Source organism: Ailuropoda melanoleuca, chromosome 11 (assembly GCF_002007445.2).
Source record: "Ailuropoda melanoleuca isolate Jingjing chromosome 11, ASM200744v2, whole genome shotgun sequence".
In the NCBI taxonomy this organism is placed as follows: Eukaryota; Metazoa; Chordata; class Mammalia; order Carnivora; family Ursidae; genus Ailuropoda; species Ailuropoda melanoleuca.
The window spans coordinates 10961231-10981571 of NC_048228.1; the positions used below are offsets into that span (position 1 = coordinate 10961231).

The 20341-nt window shown below is 48.5% G+C and overlaps 1 protein-coding gene across 1 annotated transcript in view; it reads left to right on the forward strand.

The window, feature by feature from the left end:
• Positions 1–3650: 3650 nt before the first annotated feature.
• Positions 3651–20341, forward strand: part of FHAD1 (forkhead associated phosphopeptide binding domain 1) — a 115821-nt gene continuing 99130 nt past the window's right edge. Inside the window, 2 exon segments of the mRNA XM_034672074.1 lie at positions 3651–3739; positions 6969–7075. Of these exon segments, the coding sequence (XP_034527965.1) occupies positions 6983–7075 (93 nt within the window). The 5' untranslated portion in view covers positions 3651–3739; positions 6969–6982.

The window sequence follows — 20341 nt, forward strand, 5'->3', positions numbered from 1 at the left end:
AGAGAGACCGGGTGGGTTCTCCGGAAGCCCTCCAGGGGACGTCAGCGGAGGAAGCTCAGCCCGTCTCTGACACCCACACCCAGAGAAGTCCCAGGGCAAAGGGCAAGATGATGTGCGGCTGGTCGGAGGTCAGGTTTGCTCTGGGTTGGGACTGAGTCTTGATGCAAATCAAAGTTCTCCCCAGGGTGTCTGTGACCTTGGGCTGTCCTCCCATATCATACGGAAACCAGACCAAACAAACAATATGGCCACGAATAACTGCAAACACTCACAGAGCGAGTCTGTTGTACCAGGGCGCAATTCAGTAGTTTACGCTCGCTGACCCCTGAATCCTCACCATCCGGGCCTTGCGATCTCCACTGGATGGGCAGGGCAAGTGAGGGCGGACAGAATACATCCGAAGAACACACCCACGGTGGGATCAGCACACTTAGCAGTTTGCAAACAGAACGCACACACCCACTCCTGAGCCAGAGCCAAAGCCCGAGGAACCAAGGGAACTTGACGCGGGAGAGCAATTTGCAACAGAAACAAAGACGTCGAACCAGCAACAGAAGAATCCATTTGAGGAAAAACTTTGAACCTGTGTGTTTTCTCATGTTCTGTCAAGGGAAGGGGACGAGGACAGCGGCAGAAGTTTTTTCTGTGGTTTGAATTTATTTTTGTGAGTGTGTGTGCGTGTGTGTGTGTGTGTATAAATAAAACCCGTATATCCTAAGCCCAAAGGGCCAGAATCAGCGGCTACCTAGCCTCCAGCAGGCAGGCTGTCCACTCTCCCCTCTGTCATCCTACTCAGCAGCTTGGCTGCTTCCATCCGGTCGTGCTCTTTTTCTCCCTCTTGCTCTCCCTTGTTCCTGTTCCCGTTCTTTCTCTGACACTCCCTCACTGCATAGAGGCTGGGCAAAGCCTCCCTACCTTCATTTCAATTTGGAAGGCAAAGGCACAAGGAGGAACAGGCAGGTCTGGGAAGGGTGGGAAGGGGGAGAGAGGGTGCGGTCTCCCCAGTCAAGGACAGCCCAGGGAAGGTGGCTGACACAGAATGAGGTCCCACGGGGGCAGAGCCCCTCACCCCTCCCCGGAAGGGAAGCCCAGTGTCTGGGCCTCCGAGTTTGATGGCAGGCCCCAGCTGCCCTCTCTCAGCCCAGCCGCTTTCCCTGGCCCCTTTCCCTCCTTGCTTCGGACAGCCTTCATTTAACATTATTCAGTCCCCTGTAGGAGGACAGCTGGGAACAACGGAGCCAGGACGAAGCCGGGCCCTTCAGACGCCAGCACTTCCGACCTGAGTCACGAGACCATATGGCCTGGGTAGCCACCCACAGATGAATAAAACTGATGATTATAAGCATCACCAAGGAGCCCATATAATCTAGAAACCTCTATTTTTTCCTTCAGGGGCAATATTTTTAACACCCCACCATGGTTTAATTCCAAGTTGCAACACTCTCTCAGTCCCAGAAATCATAAAGCCATAAGTTATTGAGGTGTTTTATTTTCTGTTTCTGAAATTAAATCGGATTTCAGGTTATTGCATTTCAAGGATTGTACACACTCTTTGAGATAACTGTGGCATTTTGGGGGGAGGGGAGTCCAATCAAGATTCAGCAGTTTCTGCTCCAGTGGGTCTGAATGTCAGCTTTGCCCTCAGTTTAGAATTCTTCAGAGGGATGGGCTATTGGCCCCTTTCGATCTTTCAAAGACTATCTGGGGCCATGGGCTCCTCCGGCTCACGGCCAGCCCGGTTTCCATTAGGGTCTGTCTGGCAGTAAGCAAGTTTGCGTCCTACACTCATGCTGGAGACAAGAATTGGGCTAAATCAAGCATGGAGGTGGAGGTCCAGGTAGGGGTGGTGCTCAGGCCTCCCAGGAGCCCCCTGCCTGGGCAGCGGGCTAGAGAAGCTCAGCAGCCCGAGAAGGTAGGAAGCCAGGCTGTGGGCCGGTGTCAAGGGGCTGTCCCCCCCCCAACTCATTCCCTCAGGCACCATTCTAGGTACCCGTGATCCAGCGGTGGACTCAACAGAAAAAAACTCCCTGTCTTCCTGGAGCTTAGTTTCTATGGAGGGTGGGGCAGAGAGACAAACGAATGAGATAAATCAAATAGGATGTTAGATGGTAAGTGGTCAGATGAGAAGAGGGATAGCGTGTGGAGGTTTTTTTGTTTTGTTGTTCTTGCTGCTCTTTCTTGTTTATTGGGTTTGTTTTTTAAAAAAATTTGAAGTAGGGCAGTATTTGAGTAAAAATCTAAAGAGGTGAAGGAGATCCCTAGTGGAAGTGCTTTCTAGGGAGCGGAAACAGTAAGTGCAAAGGCCCTGAGGCAGAAAGGCTCTGGGGAGTTGAGCCTGACCCTCCCTGTTCCTGTGAAGCTATTATTACCCAGGTCCCAGTTTTTGTGGTCACTCCTCCAACTTTATCCCTAAGGTCTTTCTGGTTGCAGGGAGGCAGAACCCTCCAGGGCCCATGAGGGCTTGGAAGAGATTTCTAGGAATAGGCTCCAGGGAAGGCCTGGGCAGTTCAATTTCCTAAGACAAGGTTTTGCCAAGTTTGTAACAAATGCACATTTTCTGGACCATGCTCCACATCTGCCCGCCCAGAATCTGTGATCGGGTCTGTGTCTGGGAATCCGCATTTCTAAAAGCCTCCGGGCATGTTTGAGCCTTCACTCTGTCCCTTTCCATGAGTTCTCCCTTAGATCTTGTTCTTAACTGACTAAGATAGTCTGCCACATTTCATCTTTCTTAAATGTTTTTTGAGATTTTCTGGAGGCACCTTGCGGGCCATTTCTTGCCAGGGAAGGGAAGCGTTCTCTAGGTATTTAGAGTTGGCTGGGCTGTTCTGCTCCCAGGCAGAAGGTGACATGGGGGGAGATCGATGAGATTTGCATGTGTTCTCCACACAGCTCCGCCCCCAGTCCTGTGCCCATGGGGGAGGTTTCAAGGACAGTGGCCGATGCTGAGGACTCAGGAGATGTTTGTAGAGATAAAGAACAAATGGCCGAATAAACGTCAGTTTTGACAAGGAAGAACAAGAATCGTGGTGGGTTTGGCGGTTTGGAAATATCCCTTCCCCAGCACATGGAAAAAACCCTCGTTCTTTCAAAATTGTTCCTTCCACCCCATCCCTCTCCCATCCCCATCCCCACCCCCAGAAGTGGTGGTCCCCCCAGCTTACTCTGTTTTCTACAACAGAGAGGAGTAGAGATTCAGTGGGGCAGGGGGTTCCAACCTCTAAGCTTCTGGTTCAGCTCCATCACCCTCCCACCCCAGCTCCATGCACCCAGCCTAGAGCAAAGGAGAGTAGGAAGGAACGACTCTCCAGTCTGCTCCTTCCTCGCTAGAAAACTGAGGGCTATTTCTGTGACCTCTGAGCCTCCGTTTCCCCATCTGTGAAATGGGCCTGGGGATCCCAGAGCGGCAGGCCCCGGGATGCTTCAGGGCGCTGCTGTGGGCTGTGATCCTCGAGGACGTGTCAGGCACACCGCCCCTCTTCCCGCCCCCACCACGTCCTCACCCCCTCCACGTCCGCCCCCCGCCCCCTTGCGCCGCGCGCCACGCCCCTCACCGGCCTCGCGGCGTTGCCATGGCGACGTGCGTACACAGGCCGGGCGAGCGCGCGGGGTGCCGGCCTCGGGCTGGAGACTCCGCGGGAGCGCGGCCAGGCGGCCTCGCCCGGGAGCGGGCCGGGCTGCACCCGAGCCCGCTGGTCTCTCGGCAGGGGACAGAGCGTGGGCTTCTCCCTCGGGCCAGGTGAGTGCGGCACGGCAGGAAGCAGCGGGCGGACACCTGAGGCGAGACCGGTCGGCCCTGCGAGGTCAAGAACTTGGAGGGAAGGCGCGGGAGCCGGCGCCACCCTGAGCTCGAACTCCTCTCAGGTCCAGGCTCGGGTCCCCAGGAGCACTCCAGAGGACGTCCTCCAACACCAGCCCGTCCCCCCTAAAATGCAGGCCCCCACCCCGCCTCCAGAAGTAGCCTGCGCGGGAGTTTCAGGACCCTCCTGGGCACCAGGCGTGGCGCTCTCACATATCCAGCGGGGTACACAGCCGGGATTAGGAGGGGTGCGCTCTGGTTCCCCTGAGTTAGGGGCAACACCCACCCAGGGGTCAGAGGAATCTTCCTTGAGGAATCTTTGCAGCTCCCAGGCCACTGAAGACCTGTCGCCCTGAAAAGACATACTGCTTCTCTAGCCCAATTCTGAGCCCTCAGAAGTGGTGAAGGGGTCAGGGGGTACGCAGGTGATTTGCTCTTTACTACGCCTGGTGCTTCACAGCAGTAAGAACGAATTTACAGAGTTTAACACATTCAAATTACTTTCTACAGTGTTTTCAGGCAGGGGAGTGACTGCACAGGGCAAGATTAAGATGGAGAAATATTGCCCAACCCAAAAGCTACAGGTAGAATTTAGGGTTTCCAAAAAGACACTGAATGGGAAAATTCCTACTCAGCTGGCTGCACAGATTTGGTTTAATGTGTCATTTGCATTTTCATTCAATCAGCAAATGTTTACTGAGCATCTAGTATGTGTCAGACCCGGCCCCAGGTGCTGGAGATGGGGTAATGAACAAAACTGTGAGGAACTGCAAAGGGTCTGAGCTTTTAACTTGCTTGCAAGCTAGTAAGTTAGCCTGGCCAGCTTATGGATGCTGGCAGAAGACAGAGGACAAAATTTGTCAATGCCTTTGCTCCATAATGGGTACAAACACAAGGTACCCATGAAGAATTGTCTCTTAGCAAAAACAATACAGTTCTGGCTCCCCTGGAACATATATCTCAGTGAAAGGAAAACAAATAGCAAACACAGGTAAATAAAGGAACAAGAAAATGTCAGAGATTGACAAGCTCAAGGAAGGAAATACAGCAGGTGGTATATGCCAGTAGTGACTGAAGGATGCCCTTAGCTAGGGTGGTCGGGTGGTTGCCACATGGGGGCATCTGAGCAGAGAGAAGGCACCAGCCTTGGAAACATCTGGGGGGAGAGCTAAAAATCATGCATGCGCACGATCCAAGTTCTGGGGTTTAGTGGCATTTCCTGTGGTTTTTCTGCAGAAGAGACATTTCTCCCAAGTTTGCATTTCAGATTAATTAGGCTTGAATGTGTTGCTTGATAACAGGGTCCTCTGCCACTGAAGTGAATAACTGAAGTGATTTGACAGCAACACAGCATGGTTCTTTGGGAAGAGGCAATGTCTCTCCCTTTCTGTGAATTACACTGAACTTAATAAAATGTATTTCTCATTACAGGAAACCATCGATATTCGTGAGGTATCCATAGCTCTCAGAGTTTACAAATATAACATAAACTGTCTGGCTTATTTTTATTTCTCTTACCCCCAGGTTTGGTCTTTTTTTCCTTTCTGAGGATGGAATCCGGGTGTCAAGGACTTTCTGATATGTCCCAAGTGATAAGAGACAGTGTAACGCCCCCCACCCCACTCTGCCCCACCCACCAAATGTGGACGTGTGGGAAGTTGAGCTGCCAGCCGATGGTGCAGTAGTTACATGCAAAGGCTCAGAGCTGTCTCCCTGACACCTGCTGCTGTGTCTTTAACCTCTCTGAGTCTCAGTTTCCCCATCTGTAAAGTGGGACAGTACCCATACCTACCTCGCAGGGCTGTTCCGAGGAGGAAAAGAAGCAGTGTGTATAAATGAATAGCACAGTGCCTGGCACTTAGGAGGGATTCAATCGTTGATGATGGAGATGTGGATGAAAAGCAGAACCAGACCCGAGACCCTCTACGATCACAACTAGATGGTCTTCGTTTTTATCCACAGTCCAACAGCATTACACTTCAGTGACCTTCCAGTTGAAAAGAAGAGAGAGGGACTTTGGTTTTTGGACACAGCGTTGAGATGGAGGATGTCTCACTGTGTACCTGGACATATCTCAAATCAGAATTCAAGCATCATTAAGAATTATCAACATTTTGGAACCCACTGAAGTCACTGAGATTTTTGTATTTGAAAAAACCAGTATAGAACTTACTTTGGAATGCATCAAACTGCAAAATGGTTGGATGCACGGATAGATGGAGGGGTGTGTGATACCGCAAATGTAACAAAATGTCAGTTGTAGGATTTAGGTGGTGCGTATAAAGGAGTTCACGCACTTGTTTTGACTTTCCTGGGTATTTGAAGTGTTCATAATAAAATGTTGGGGGGAAAATAGGTTCAGAGTCCTGATCGTATGTCCAAGCTAGAGTCTTGATAGTTCGCCTTTCAAAGTTACCCTTTCCCCCCTAATTATATGAAGAAATGGAGTGATTTACAAAGAAAGCATCCTTTAAAGCCCATTCCCTCAATGACAGACTCAGCAGTTTTAGAAGCTCTGTAGAAGGCTTAGACTTTCGTGGGTCTGAGTTCGATAAGCCCAAGATTCGTAATAATAATAATAATAATAATAATAATAAGACAAATGTGTGGTTAGTGTGTAGCGGTCACTACCCTACATGCTTCACACATATGATTGTATTTCATCCTCACAGAACCCTACGGGGTACAGAGTATTATTAACCCCATTTTACAGATGAGAAAACTGAGGCATAGAGAAAGAAGAAGTAACTCAGCCAAAGTCACAGAGCTAGTGTGCGGAGGGTTAAGAATATGGGACAGAATACTGGCTGTGTCAGGTAACTGACCTTGTACTAAGCTTCATGGGAGGTAGACAGCGATTATCAGTGGAATTCAGGTTTGTCGTTGGGTTGTTTCAGCTACTGGTGGTTTGTGCTCTGAGTTATGTAAAAAACGTCTTCTGTGGGATGATCAGAACTAAGCTCATCTTTGCTAGATGTCACTGTTTAAAAAGATAGTCTTAACAGTCTGCAGGAATTGTGATCAAACTGTGAAGTCCATCTATCCACTCCAACCTCTGCTGATTTCTCCTTTAAATATGACGGTGCATTTCATCCATTCTAAATGTGGTGTTGAATAATCAGACGATTGCATTTTCCTAACAATGTTTTTTTCTGAAAACCTTCTATAGGGAAAGCAGAGAGCATGAAAGCCTACCTAAAGAGCGCAGAAGGCTTTTTTGTCCTGAATAAAAGTACTACTGTTGGAAGGCATGAAGACTCAGACCTTGTTTTAGAGGTAAGAACTGCTCCTGTCTGCCCCCAGCTTCTCCCACCTCCACATATCCCTGCTGTTCTGTGGACTCAAGCCTCTTTTAGAGCACACCCTCTGGCTAACAGCCACATCTTCCCTCCACGTGCGACCCATAACCGCCTGCGGAATGTGCGGGTCTCCCCAGCATGTGTAGTGAAAATGAGTATAAGAGTGTGATGTGCCCTCTGTCCTTTTTGGACTGTGTGTCCAGATGCCCCACCCATCGTCCCCTCCCCCCAGCCAAATGGGGCCATGTGGAAGGGGGCATGGAGCTGATGCTTTGACCTTCACCTGCTCTGGGTCTGACAGCGAGGACCACCTGAAGTACGTGGCTTGAGCAATGGCCTCTCTCCCTTTCCAGAGCTTTTGGAGACTGTTGTGATGTGTATACCATTTTGAGAATGCTATTATCAATGGAATTATACCACATGTGACCTTTTGAGATTGGTTTTTATTTTTTCACTCAGCATAATGTCCTTGAGATCCATGTAGGTCCTTCGCCTTTTCCTTTTTATTACGGAGTAATATTTCCATGGTGGCGATGTACCGTTGTTTGTTTAACCATTTACAAATTAAAGGACATTTTGATTGTTTCTAATGTGGGGTTGTTACAGATAAACCTACTTAGGAACATTGGCACACGGGTTTTTGTGTGAACATAACTTTTTCTTTCTCTGGGGTAAATGCTCAGGATTGTGATTGCTGGATCAGATGGGAAATGTATGGTCTCTAAAGAAACTGCCAGACTGTTGCCCAGGGTGACTGTAGTCTTTAACATTCCCACCAGCAGTGTATGAGACAGTTTCTCTGCATCTTCACCAGCAACAGGTGTTATCACTGGTTTTTTATTTTAGCTGTTCTGGTGTGTCGTGATGCCTCCCCATGGTCTTCATTTGCATTTCCCTAATAGCTAGTGATGTTGGACATCTTTCCATGGGCTTATTGGCCTTGTGCACATCCTCTTGGATGAAGCGTCTCTTCGTGTCTTTTGCCCATTTTCTAATCACATTGTTTCATTTTTAACTATTGAGTTTTGAGAGTTCTTTAAATATTTTAGAGACGTGTCCCTTTTCAGATACAGAGCTGATGGATAATTTGTCCTTGTTGGTAGCTTGTCTTTTCATTCTCTTAACAGAGTATTTTGGAGGGCCGAAGTTTTAGATTTTGATGAAGTTCAGTTGAGCATTTTGGTTTTTCATGAATCATGCTTTTCATGTCCTGTCTCAGAATACATCACCAAGTCCTTGATTCTAAGGATTTGTCATATGTTTTCTTCTAAAAGTTTTATAGGTTTTGTGTTTAAATCTATGAACCATTTTGAGTTCATTTTTATATATGACATGAGACTTAGGTCAAGGTTCATTTTTATTGCAGGTGGCTATGTAGTTGTCCCAGCACCATTTTTTGAAAAGACTGTCCTTTCTCCATTGAATTGCTTTTGGAACTTTGTCAAAAACTATTTAGCCATACTTGTGTGGGAGCTATTTCTGAGTTTCCTATATGTTTCGTTGATCTATGTGTCTGTCCCTCTACCAATATGACAGTCTTGATTACCGTAGTTATGTAAGTCTTGACTCAAGTAGAGTGGTTCCTCCCATTTTATCCTGCTTAAAAAAAAAAAAGATTCTTTTTATCTATTTTAGTTCTTTTGCCTTTCCATACAAATTTTAGTATAAGCCTGTCTATATATACAAAATATCTTGCTGGAATTTTGATAGGAATTGTATTTAAGCCAATATATCAGTGTGAGAAGAATTGATATCTTTACTATGTTGTCTTCCAATCCATGAACATGGTATGTCTCTCCTTTTATTTAGGGGGGCTTTGATTTCTTTCATAAATGTTCTGTAGTTTTTAGCAAAGCAGCCCTGTACATGTGTTGTTAGATATACACTACACTTAAGTATTTATCTTTTTTTTTAATGATTGTAAATGGTATTATATTTTTAATTTGGTGTCCACATGTTCACTGACAGTATATAGAAATACAATTGATTTTTTGTATGCTTATGTGGTATCTTGCAACTGTAACTAAACTTTCTGGAATTTTTTTTTGTTTCATTCTTTGTTTTGTTTTGTTTGTAAGATTTTTTTCATTCATTTGACAGAGAGAGAGAGAGAGCTCAGAGTGCACAAGCAGGGGGAGCAGCGGAGGGGGAGGGAGAAGGAGGGAGAAGCAGGCTCCCTGCTGAGCATGGAGCCTGATGTGGGGCTCAATCCCAGGATCCTGGGATCACGCCTTGAGCCAAAGGCAGATGCTTAATCGACTGAGCCTCCCAAGTACCCCTAGAAGGTTTTTATGGATTTATTGGGATTTTACACATAAACAATCATGCCATCTACAAATAAAAAGTTTTATTTCTCCTTTCAGAAAAGGAGATCTTAATGCCCTTAATTTCCTTTTTCTTGCTTTAATGCACTGGCTGGAACATCCAGTACTCTGTTGAATAACAGTGATCACAGCAGTATAAATCTTTGTAATTGCTTATTCCTAATTTTCTGAGAGTGTTTATCAGAAACTCTCAAATTTAAAAATAACTCAGTGGACCTCTCCTTGAGGTTCTGATCCATGATGTGGTCTCCCTACAAGGAAGGACACAGAAATCTCTGTTCAGTGTGCAAAGTCGGGGAAAGGAAAAAGCATTGCAGTTTCTTCTTTACCACAGCAAGCGACAGGTTTTATGTAGTTTTATTTCATGTCTGGCCTAAGTACAAACAGAGATCTGTTTTTTGAACCTCAGTATGATATTAGAAAACTGCAGGCTTTGCAGATAGACTGACGTGGTATTGAATCTCATTAGGCCACCGGCTGGCTGTGTGACTCTAACCCAATTACCTGATTTCTCTGAGCTCATTTTCCCTGTCTATAAGCCACTGACCTCACAGGGTTGTTGTAAGGATTCAGTGAGAAATGCACATAAAGTGCTTGGCACATGATTCTAAGTAAATGACACTATGATCTTTAATATGGGCTCATAAAATGGAGATTGAGAAGAATCCTTAAAGGTGCACGGGATTAAGATGAGGAGCCACTGGTATTAACAAGCTGTATGGAGAAAGGAACTAATGAGGACAATTTTTATACAGACAGAAATTGAGTTGCATTCACTGTATAAAAATAATTGACTGCCTACTGCTCCTCAGACTTATTTTAAGAAGTAAGTCACCCCTGCCAGCCACAGTCACATTGATTTATGAAGCAATCAGCTGTGTTTCCAGAAGCACAAGCTCATATTGGCTCCCTAGAGAACAGATGACACATGAATTGCCCAATGTTTTGTGAGCAGACTTTTGATGGGTGTTCTATCTTCTCTTAGACAAATCCTCTTCCCCCAAGCTTAAATGGATTTGGTAGAGGAGATTCGTTTAAAAAGGGGTTGTGGGGACACAGGGCCATTTTGAAAAATTGAAACCTGCCGACGTGTCAACATTTTCTAGTTTTATAAAACAAGACAAGGTGAAAATTGCTTCTCTGCTGACTTCCTTGGGTCTTTCTGATGAGAAGAATCACCCTTGATCAGCTGTGGGCCACCCTGAGGAATCATTCAACAGTCAATTTATAGTTTATGTTATTTGTACCACTAGACGTCATTTCACTAAATAAAGATCAGAAATACATAATAAAAAGTCATCTTCAAAATTACCCAGAGGTTACATCTAGCAAATCAAAAGGATTGTTTTATTTACCTGAGTAAATCCTAAAGAGTAGGCAGTCAGATCGTGGAGGTACATACCCACTAGCAAGGCTGACATATTGTCCTGATCGTTGACGGAATCAGATTGTGACACCGTTTACTTTTCCCGATAATGGAAGGTCGTTACACGCTTATAGTTTTAAAAAATTGGGAGAAAGCACAGTATAAGGAAGAAAATAAAAGTCACTTGTAATCATTTGGCTCAGGGAAAAATCAATATTGATCTTTGCGGGGTTTTGCCCTGCAGACTTCTTTCTCTATCCTGTAAGGAGTTTGGTTCTCTCACAGCAAAAGGAAGCCTGTTTTCTCCAGGCTAGCTTTATGGTTGTTATCACTCATTCCTCCCACAAATATTTACCTGGAGCCTTAGCACTTAGGCAAGCCTGGGGATAAAGCAATGGTAGAATAAGTCATGGTCCCCAAGGTCAGAAAGCTGCTAGGAGAGAGACATGTTAAGTCAAAAGATCCCACAAAGACGTGTATGGTTCTATGCACATTGGGGCTCTAAAGGAAAGGAATATGGAGGATAAGGAAGATTTAACTAGACGAGGGGAAAGGGGAATGGCATGTGCAAAGGCCCTGGGGTAGAAGTGCATATTATGAGCCCAAGGGACTGAGAGAAAACCAGCTTGTCCAGAAGAGTGGAAAGGGAGAGAGCTTGAGAGATGAGTAGGCCTCCTTCAGCCACTGTATCTGAAGAGTTTGGGAAGAAACTGAGGAATTTTAAGCAAGGGGGGAGACATGCATTTTGAAATGACCATCCTGGCTGCCACGTGCAGATTTGCAATCAGGAGCTCTGTTCAGGGGCACCTGGGTGGGTCAGCCAGTTAAGCGTCTGCCTTCAGCTCAGGTCACAATCTCAGGGTCCTGGGATGAACCCCTGCATCAGGCTCCCTGCTCAGTGGGGAGCCTGCTTCTACCTCTCCTCCCCGTTCATGCTCTTTTGCTATCTCTCTCTCTGTCTCTCCAAATAAATAAATAAAATATTTTTTGAAAAAAGAGCTCTGTTCAGAATCTCCCCTCTCCCATTTTACAGAGCTCGGAAGCCTCAGCCTTGCTCATTTAAGACATAAACCTTGACAATTTTAATTTGTGTTTGGTTGTGGCTTGTGAACTGTAATTTTTTGAGTTAGATGTAGCTATTATTTAAACCACACTGAGAAAGGGGCTCCGTTCTTCCAGGCTGAAGAAATACTGCAAGCCCGTGGTTGTAGAATTTTCCATCTGTATCAGAGTGCTTGTTAAACATGAACTCCTAGATATTCTGACCCAGGATGGGTTCAGGATAGGGCCCTGGAATCTTCACATTATATATGCTCCCCAGGCTCAGATGGGGACCGTGTCCCAGGGAGATGGTTCCAGGACCACACTTTGAGGGCCCTCCCTCTCTCTTCTTGACCATCATGTTTTTTCCTTCCTGATGTTGTGGGAGCCCCTGTCTGGCGGGGGGAGGAGTGCATACTATTTCAGTATGCTCTGTTTTGAGGGAAAGAGAAGCAAGAGTTCCACAGTGAAAAGCTGACCCACTCTCGTCCCTCCCCGAGAACTCCCTAAGCTACACTTGAGAGGTTTCCAGATACCCTCGAAGACTGAGCTACAGGACGGCCCAAGTCAGCACAGGGAGGGGAGTGATGGAGGAAAAGAACAAAGGCGAAAAAGACGGGGTGAAATGCTTACACCCGCACATCTGGCCTGGGCACGCAGCACCCTACCAGCGGGCTCCTTTCCAGCTGGAACAGTCTAGCACGCGGCAGCCACTTCTCAGGTGGGATCTGAGGGTTGTGGAGCAAGACTGATGTAACAGACACACCGGCACCCATACAGCCAGATGACTCTTGTCCCTTTGCCTGGCACCTGCCCGTTCTGGGCTGCCTCTCTGAAAAGAAACAGCAGAGCCTACGAGGTCTTCTTGTTTATCATGAGGAAACAAGGCTGTTGTGATTGTCCCGTTATTTACATCACCTCGCAGGTGTGTGGGTGCATCTGCTGTGCCAGAGGGCTGTCTGTACATCTGATGGGCGTCTCCGGATTGCCCACCGCAGGTTATCAGCGCTGGACAGCCCGTCCCGCGTGCATTTCCACCCACTGGATCTTCGTTCAAACTCGGCACCCATGTCATTTTCATTTGTGTTTCTCTTATGAGTGAACCCCTGCATTTTGAGAGGTAAGGTGACAGGTGGACTTGGCCTGGATAAGGGCTCCTACCCTGCTCAGTCTCTGTGGGGAAATGCATGGAAGGACACGGGCCAGGAGGCAGGGCAGTCGCCGCCTCTCCCATCTGCTCTTCTTGCTCCCTGCTCACCCCGGTTGTGCTCCCATGCTCACCCCTGGCTCCTCCCCTAGCTCCGCTGCTCCTAGGATTCACCCACCTGGTCTCCTGAGTCCCAGGGGAACTTTCCTCTCTCCTGTTCAAGAACTGGCAGCTGGAACTCAGGGCTGATCTCATTGGTTACTTCCTACTGCAGCATTTAAAAAATTTTTTTAAAGATTGTATTTATTTGTCAGAGAGAGCACAAGCAGGGGGAGTGGCAGACAGAGGGAGAAGCAGGCTCCCCGCTGAGCAAGGAGCCCAATGTGGGACTTGATCCCAGGACCCTGGGATCACGACCTGAGCTGAAGGCAGACGCTTCACCGGCTGAGCCCCCCAGGTGCCCCCCTACTGCAACAATTGATGAGCTGACTTTCCCTCTAGCAGGTGGAGAGCTTCCAATGGGGAAAAAATTTATAGAAAAGGGCTGATCCCATGTTGCTCTTTTTTTTTTTTTTTTTGTGGTAAAATACACAGAACACAAAATTTTCCATCTTAACCGTTCTTTGGTGTACAGGTCAGCGGCATTCCATATATTCACCTTGTGCAGGCAACACCGCCTCCATCCTCAGAGCTCTCCATCCTGCAAACCCTGCACCCACTCAACAACCATCCCCAGTGCCCCTCCTCCAGCCCCGGGCCCCCAGCCTTCCACTTTCTGGCTCTGTGAATTTGACTCCTCCAGGAACCTCCTGTAAGTGGAATCATACAGTATTTGTCCTCTTATGACACTTACTTCACTTAGCATCGTGTCCTCGAGGTTCGCCCGTGTTGTATATTCCGTTGTATGTATTCAGCACGTGCTGCTTATCTGCTCACCTGTCAGTGAACCCTGGGTTGTTTCCACCTTGTGGCTACTGTAAATAATGCTTCGGCGTACAAATATCTCTTCCAGCCCTTGCTTTCGGTTCCTTTGGATGTATACCCAAAAGTGGGCTTGCTGGACCGTATGATAATTTTATCCTTAATTTTTCGAGGAACCGCCATACCATTTTTCTCATCCGCTGCACCGTTTTACGTTCCCACCAACAGAGAACAAGGGCTCCACCGTCTCCACATCCTCACGGACACTGGTTTTATCCTGTGTGTTGATTGTAGCCATTCTAATGGATGTGAGGTGGCAGATCATAATCTCTTCAATAGCACAGATCGTACAAACAGCTGGAGTGTGCATTTCTAGATTAGTTACCACGCCTCACGTGGCTTCCTATATAGTCTTTGTACTGTATGTGTATTTACAAAATTACATCCTAAAAAAAAAAACAAACCCTATGGGGTAGGAACTGCTATTATCATTTTTAGCCTCATTTACAGATGTGGAAACGGGGCTCAGAAAAGTTAAGTAACTTTCCCCAAACCACACAGCCCGTCAGGGGAGGTGGGGCTGTAGCTTTGGAAGCATCTAAAATCTAAATATCTGAAATTCCTTGTGAGTTCACTGCAATTAAAATAGTTCACTGAGCTAGGGAAATTCCATATCGTGAAATCTAAAGTGAGGCTCATAGGTGAAACACGAAATGAATTTTCTTGTGATCTTCATTCCCACCACTAGCTGGGGTGGCGCCATCTAGTGGGTGATTTGTGTGGGGAAGGTTGACCCAGTGCTTCCTACCCAAGAGGAGCGTTGGGCTCTAAGTTAAGGCCCCACAAGAATCCTGTCTGGGGGTCACGGAGCGCCTCAGAGAAGACCAAACTTGAGCTGCCTCTTTAAAAGAGAAGCCTGCAGATTTTACAGGCAGAGCAAGCAGGAAAGGACGTCCCAGGTGTTGAAACAGCATGTGCAAAGGCCCGGAGATGTTCGGTGAATAATTTGGCCCGGGAGAAAAGGACAAAACGGCATGTTGGTGGCAATGTATAAAATGGAAGCCAGGCTAAGCATTTGAAGGGGAACCTCTGCCCCCTTCCTACCCTCTCCCCACCCCGGAAAAGGCTTTTTAAGGTCAGGGAGGAATTGATGGTCTTTGTTATTTGGGTGGGAGAAGAGCAGGCAGAGAGGCCCTAGACCAGAGCAGCCAAGGGCATGACCTTGACACCAGCAGGCTGGTTCAGAGCCTGGTGCCCTGGTGGGCTGTGGGGTCCCAGGCAAGCTATGCAGCTGTTCCCCACCGTGGTCTCTGTATATGTGCCACGGGGATGGTAGCAGTGACCACGTTATGAGGCCAAATTACTGTGAAGTGCTTAGATCAGTGCCCGGTGCTGTCAACACTGTAGTAAATGTTGGCTATTGTATCCGTGTTCTACTTACAACAACACAAAGGGATGATGTCACCGTGGTCTATTTCAAAAGTCAGAGTGGACTTAGCTGGTTTCTCCGCCCCAGGTCACACGAGGCCAAAATCAAGGTGCTGGCGGGCCTGGGCTCTGACACAGAGTCTCCAAGGAGAATCCGCTTCCAGTCGGTTCAGGTGGTTGGTGGAACTTAGCCCGTGCAGTTATGGACTGAGCTCCCCTTTTCAGGCTGGCTGGCCATGGAGGTGGCTTTCAGCCCAGAGAGGCCACCCACATTCCAGGCCGGTGGCCCCCTTCTTCTTCAAAGCCAGCAGCATTGGGTCAAGGCCTTTTCATGTTTCAAATCTTTCTGACCCCCTCTTACTGCTCATCTGTCCAACTCCAGCCAGAGAAAGTTCTCTGCTTTAAGGGCTCATGGCATTAGGCTAGTCCCACCTGGACGATCCAGGATACTCTCCCTCTCTTAAGATCATGGATTAGTAACCTGTATCTGCACAGCCCCTCAAGCCGTGTAATGGAGCATAGTCCCAGGATCCAGTTTTAGGGCATAGATCTCTTTTGGGGCCCATTCTACCCACTGTGGTTAATCCTCCCTCTTGCCTGCACTGTTTCCATGGAGTGGGTGTGGCCTTATGGGGCTTGTTTGAGAGCTCTTTGGAGGAACCAGTGAGGACAATGTCAGGAGCCATGGAGAGAGGTGGCAGGTGAGCTGGGAGGGTCATGTGGGACGGGAGGTGGCAGGAGGCAGCGGGAGGTGAGTGCGTCAGCATCCAGGGGCAGGCGGGCGCTGGGAGGCCCGGAGATGAGCTGGTTGTTGGAAATACACATTGGAGAATCGGGGGTGGTGCAGCGGCCCCGCCTGTGGACAGAGCAAGAAGGAAAGGGCGCTGGCCCTAGAATCTTTGGAAGCTGTGGAATCTGGGGGCAGGTGAAGGGAGAGGAGCCCAGCATGGAGGCCTAGGAGCAATGAGAGACATAGCAGAACAAGCAGGCCGTGGCCAGGACGGGGAATATATCAGTAACATATACGTAATACACTGAGGGTTTGTTTTGTGCCAGGCACTGTTCTGGGCACTTCTGCGTATATTAACTCATTTAATCCTTACAACGAACAACCCTACGAGGCAGGCACTATCGTTTCCCCCATTTTACAGATGACGAAGTTGAGGTCACACAGGATGGATTGGGGGCTGGGAACTGGTCAGGCAGTCTGATTTGAGGAACCAGCCTCTTCTTGAGGCTTTGCCCCTCCTCAGGGCTCTCTCAGGGAGACCAAGGTAGGAGGGTGTCACTGACAGAGGGAAGCAGAGACGCTTCCCCTTTCCTTCTCCTCCCAGACCCACTGTCTTACCAGAGCCCAGCTGTTTCCTCATACCCTTATTCTTTTGAAAACCCCAGTTTTCACTATTTCTGCACTCTGTCTTTCTCGAGGCAGTGAGGAGGGTGGGGCTGGGAGATGGGATAGCCAAGAACGGAAAGGTAAGAAGAAATAGATCACACACACACACCATTTAATTTTTAAAATGTTGTCCTACTACCTTGAAAATTCCTCCAAACAGTACCTCCTGGCAGTCCTGTGAAGCACAGCGTATGAAACCCACTTTTGCACGGGAAGCAACCACAGGGAAGCACGAGACCTGCCCAAGGCCGCACAGCTGGGACGTGGCAGGGGTGGGGGTGGACTCCCGGCTTTCCACCTGCAGAGCCCATCTTCTCGCTCCCGGTAGTGAGCGTTTTGGCGTTCTCCACAGGTGCCGAAGTTCTAAGTGCTTCTATGTGTGTTATCTCATGTACACGTCACCAATAACTACTAGGCCGCTCTATTGTCTGTATTCACAGAGGAGGAAACTGAGGCACTAAGAGACTAGGTCACATGCCCAAGGTCACCCGGCTAGGAAGTAGGCGAGCTGGACTTTGAACCCGGGCCCCCCACCTCGAAAGCTGCTCCAATAAGCAGCACACCGTCCTGCCTCTTCAGCCCCCTCACCACGAGGCCACGTGCCTCCCCTGACCGCTGTGCCAGCTGCCCCAGAGGCTGGGGAGCCATGGGTGACAGTGGCAGTGGGCTGAGGGCTCAGGTGGGAAGGAACACTCTCGAGGCAGCTTGACAACAAAGGAGAGGAATGGGGGAGGGGAAGGGAGGCGTTCTGAGGATGGCGAGCATGTTCACGGGTTAGGGGGTCATGCTGAGACTGAAGATACAAAGAGGAGACCCTCCGTGAGCTGGGACCAGATGGGGTGGGGTGAGGACAAGACCACCCTGAGCCCCTCGGCGGCCGAGAGGAGGAGACTTGAAAGCCATATCTGAGATCTTCTCCCTGCTGGAACTCCAGGTCCTGGCAGGGAGCAGAGGGCCGTTCAGAGTGGGCGTGGAGTGACAGAGGTGGGTTTCATAAAGGGACTCCTACAGAGGGTGGCCAGACTGAAAGAAACCACCCAGGATGGTGTGGTGCCCAGAGCCACTGAGACTGAGGGGCCCTTCCCCCACCCCAGACCTGAAGGGTGAGGGGGTTACATCTACTGGAATCCCCAATAGGAGCTGTGGTTTTTGGTGGAGGGTTGTCCCCAGCCCATGGTGACCCCACAGGGAGGGAGCCAGGGAGTAAATACCCCAGCCTCTCTCCTCCCTGCTTGGATCTCTGATCCCCTGTTGGCCAACCCCAACCAGAAACCAGAGGCAAGGAGCCCATCAGCCCATTGATGCAGCCACATGGGCTGGCCTGCTAGGGCAGAGGGCAAGGGGGAGCAGGTGGGTGAGGACTGGGGGGGCAAGTGGAGGACGTCTGGCAGGGGACAGGAGATGAGGACCTGGAAGGCTCTTAACGAGGTAGAATGAAAGTCCAAAGACCAGAGCCCGGGGGCTGGGGGGCCCGAAGGGAGCAGCACGTGGCTGGGATTGGGCTGACTTGAGGACAGAGTGTGAGGATGGTGGGGAGATGGGGACAGAGACGGACTTGGAGGAGCTGGTGAGCTTGAGCGGGGAGCCAGGCCGGGGCAGGTGAAGGGGAATGCCCACAGGGAGTGCATGAGGAAGCAGAGGCCTCAGGAATCAGAGAGGAAGGGAGGAGGAGGAAGGTCATGCTCTGAGACTCGGCTTGGGAGTCGCAGATGAGGCAGGGTTGAGAACTGGCTCTGAAGGATGATCAGGAGCCTTGGCGGCGGGGAGGCTTCCTCAAAGCCCAGGGGCCACCAGAGAAGATCCTTGTGGTTAGTGGATTTGTCAAAGTCCGTGTTTTATGGACCCAGTAAATACTTTTAAAAGATATTTAAAATGCGGGAGACTTTTTAAAATGCATGTTCCAGGGCTCCTGGGTGACTGTTCGGTTAAGCGTCTGACTCTTGGTGTCGGCTCCGGTCATGATCTTAGGGTCCTGACATCGAGCCCCTGGTCAGGCTCCACGCTGAGCGTGGAGTCTGCTTGAGAGTCTCTCTCCCTCTGCCCTTTCCCCCCACCGTGCACACACACACGTGCATGTGATCTCTCTCAAATAAATAAATAAATAAATAAATAAATAATAAAATGCATGTCCCATATTCACTTCCACCCCACTCCTCTCTCACTATTAAATCACTGTCCACTCTGGAAAGCATAGGGGACAAGTCAAGGGTACAAATTTTGGTCCTGCCAGTGCCATGTGCCAGCATCTTGATGTTGGCTGAGGCACTTCATCTTAGCCATTTTTTTAGAAGATTTTATTTATTTATTTATTGGAGTGAGCAAGAGAGAGAGTATGTGCACGATGGGGGGAGGGAGAGGGACAAGCAGACTGCACTGAGCACAGAACCCACCATGGGACTTGATTCCATGACCCTGAGATCAAGACCGGAGCCAAAACCAAGAGTCTGGCCCTCAGCTGACTGAGCCACCCAGGTGCCCCCAACTTAGCCATTTTTAATACTGTGGTAAACAACACATAACCATTTACCGTTTGAACCATTTTTAAGTGTGTGGATTAGCAGTGTTAAGTGTGTTCACGTTGTTGTATAACCAACCAGAACTTTCTCAGCTTGCAAAACTGAAACGCTGTACCCATTAAACCATCAAACAATTCCCAAATTCCCCTCCCTCCATCCCTGGCAGCCACCATCCTACTTTCTGTTTCTATGAGCTTGACAACAGTAGGCAATTCATATTGGTAGAATCAGACAGTGGTTGCCTGTGTATGACTGGCTTACTTCACTCAGCATAATGTCTTCACGGTTCATCCCAAGCTGTAGTATGCATCAGAATTCTCTTCCTTTTTAAGGCCGAATAATATTCCATTGTATGTACTTGGCACATTTTGCTTATCCACTCATCTGTCCGTGGACCTGGAGTTATTTCCATGTTCCAGCTATTGCACGTAATGCTGTGAACATGGGTATACAAATATCTCTTCAACCCCTTGCTTTCTGTTCTTTTGGATGTATACCCAAAAGTGGCCTTGCTGGATCATCTGATGATTTCATTCTTAATTTTTTGAGGAACTGCCATACCGTCTTTCACGTCGAGCTGCACCTTTTAACATTCCCACCAGCAACTCGTGGGACAGCTCAGCAGAGTGGAGCTTGCACATTGAGCCTACCTTAGCAACAGGGCTTCTGTCCCAACAGTAGCTTTTGGCAGTTTTCCAAGGAAGCGGAGGGTCTGGTGTTATAGGGCAGTCCCAGGAAGCACTCTCTTGGCCTAACATGTGGCCGGGGCTCACCCCATTTTATGGAGTCATTCAAAACTTCCTGCTTGCTTTGATTTCTTAATAATGGCCTGACAGCTACTGAGGAACTGAAAGTAAGGCAGCCTGGGAAAAGAAAAACAAAATGCAGCCCATAGAATTTCTCTCTTTGAGAGGTTATCAAGGGTTCATGGAGCACAGAGATCCATGGGAATGGTGATGACCCTCACATGAGTGGCCTTTCCCAAAGAACTGATGTGTTTTAATATTGAAAAAAAATGCTCTCTTTTTTAGACCAGGTTGAGGTTTATAGGATATTGAGCAGACAGTACATAGAGTTCCCATATACCCACCTCCACACCCCAAA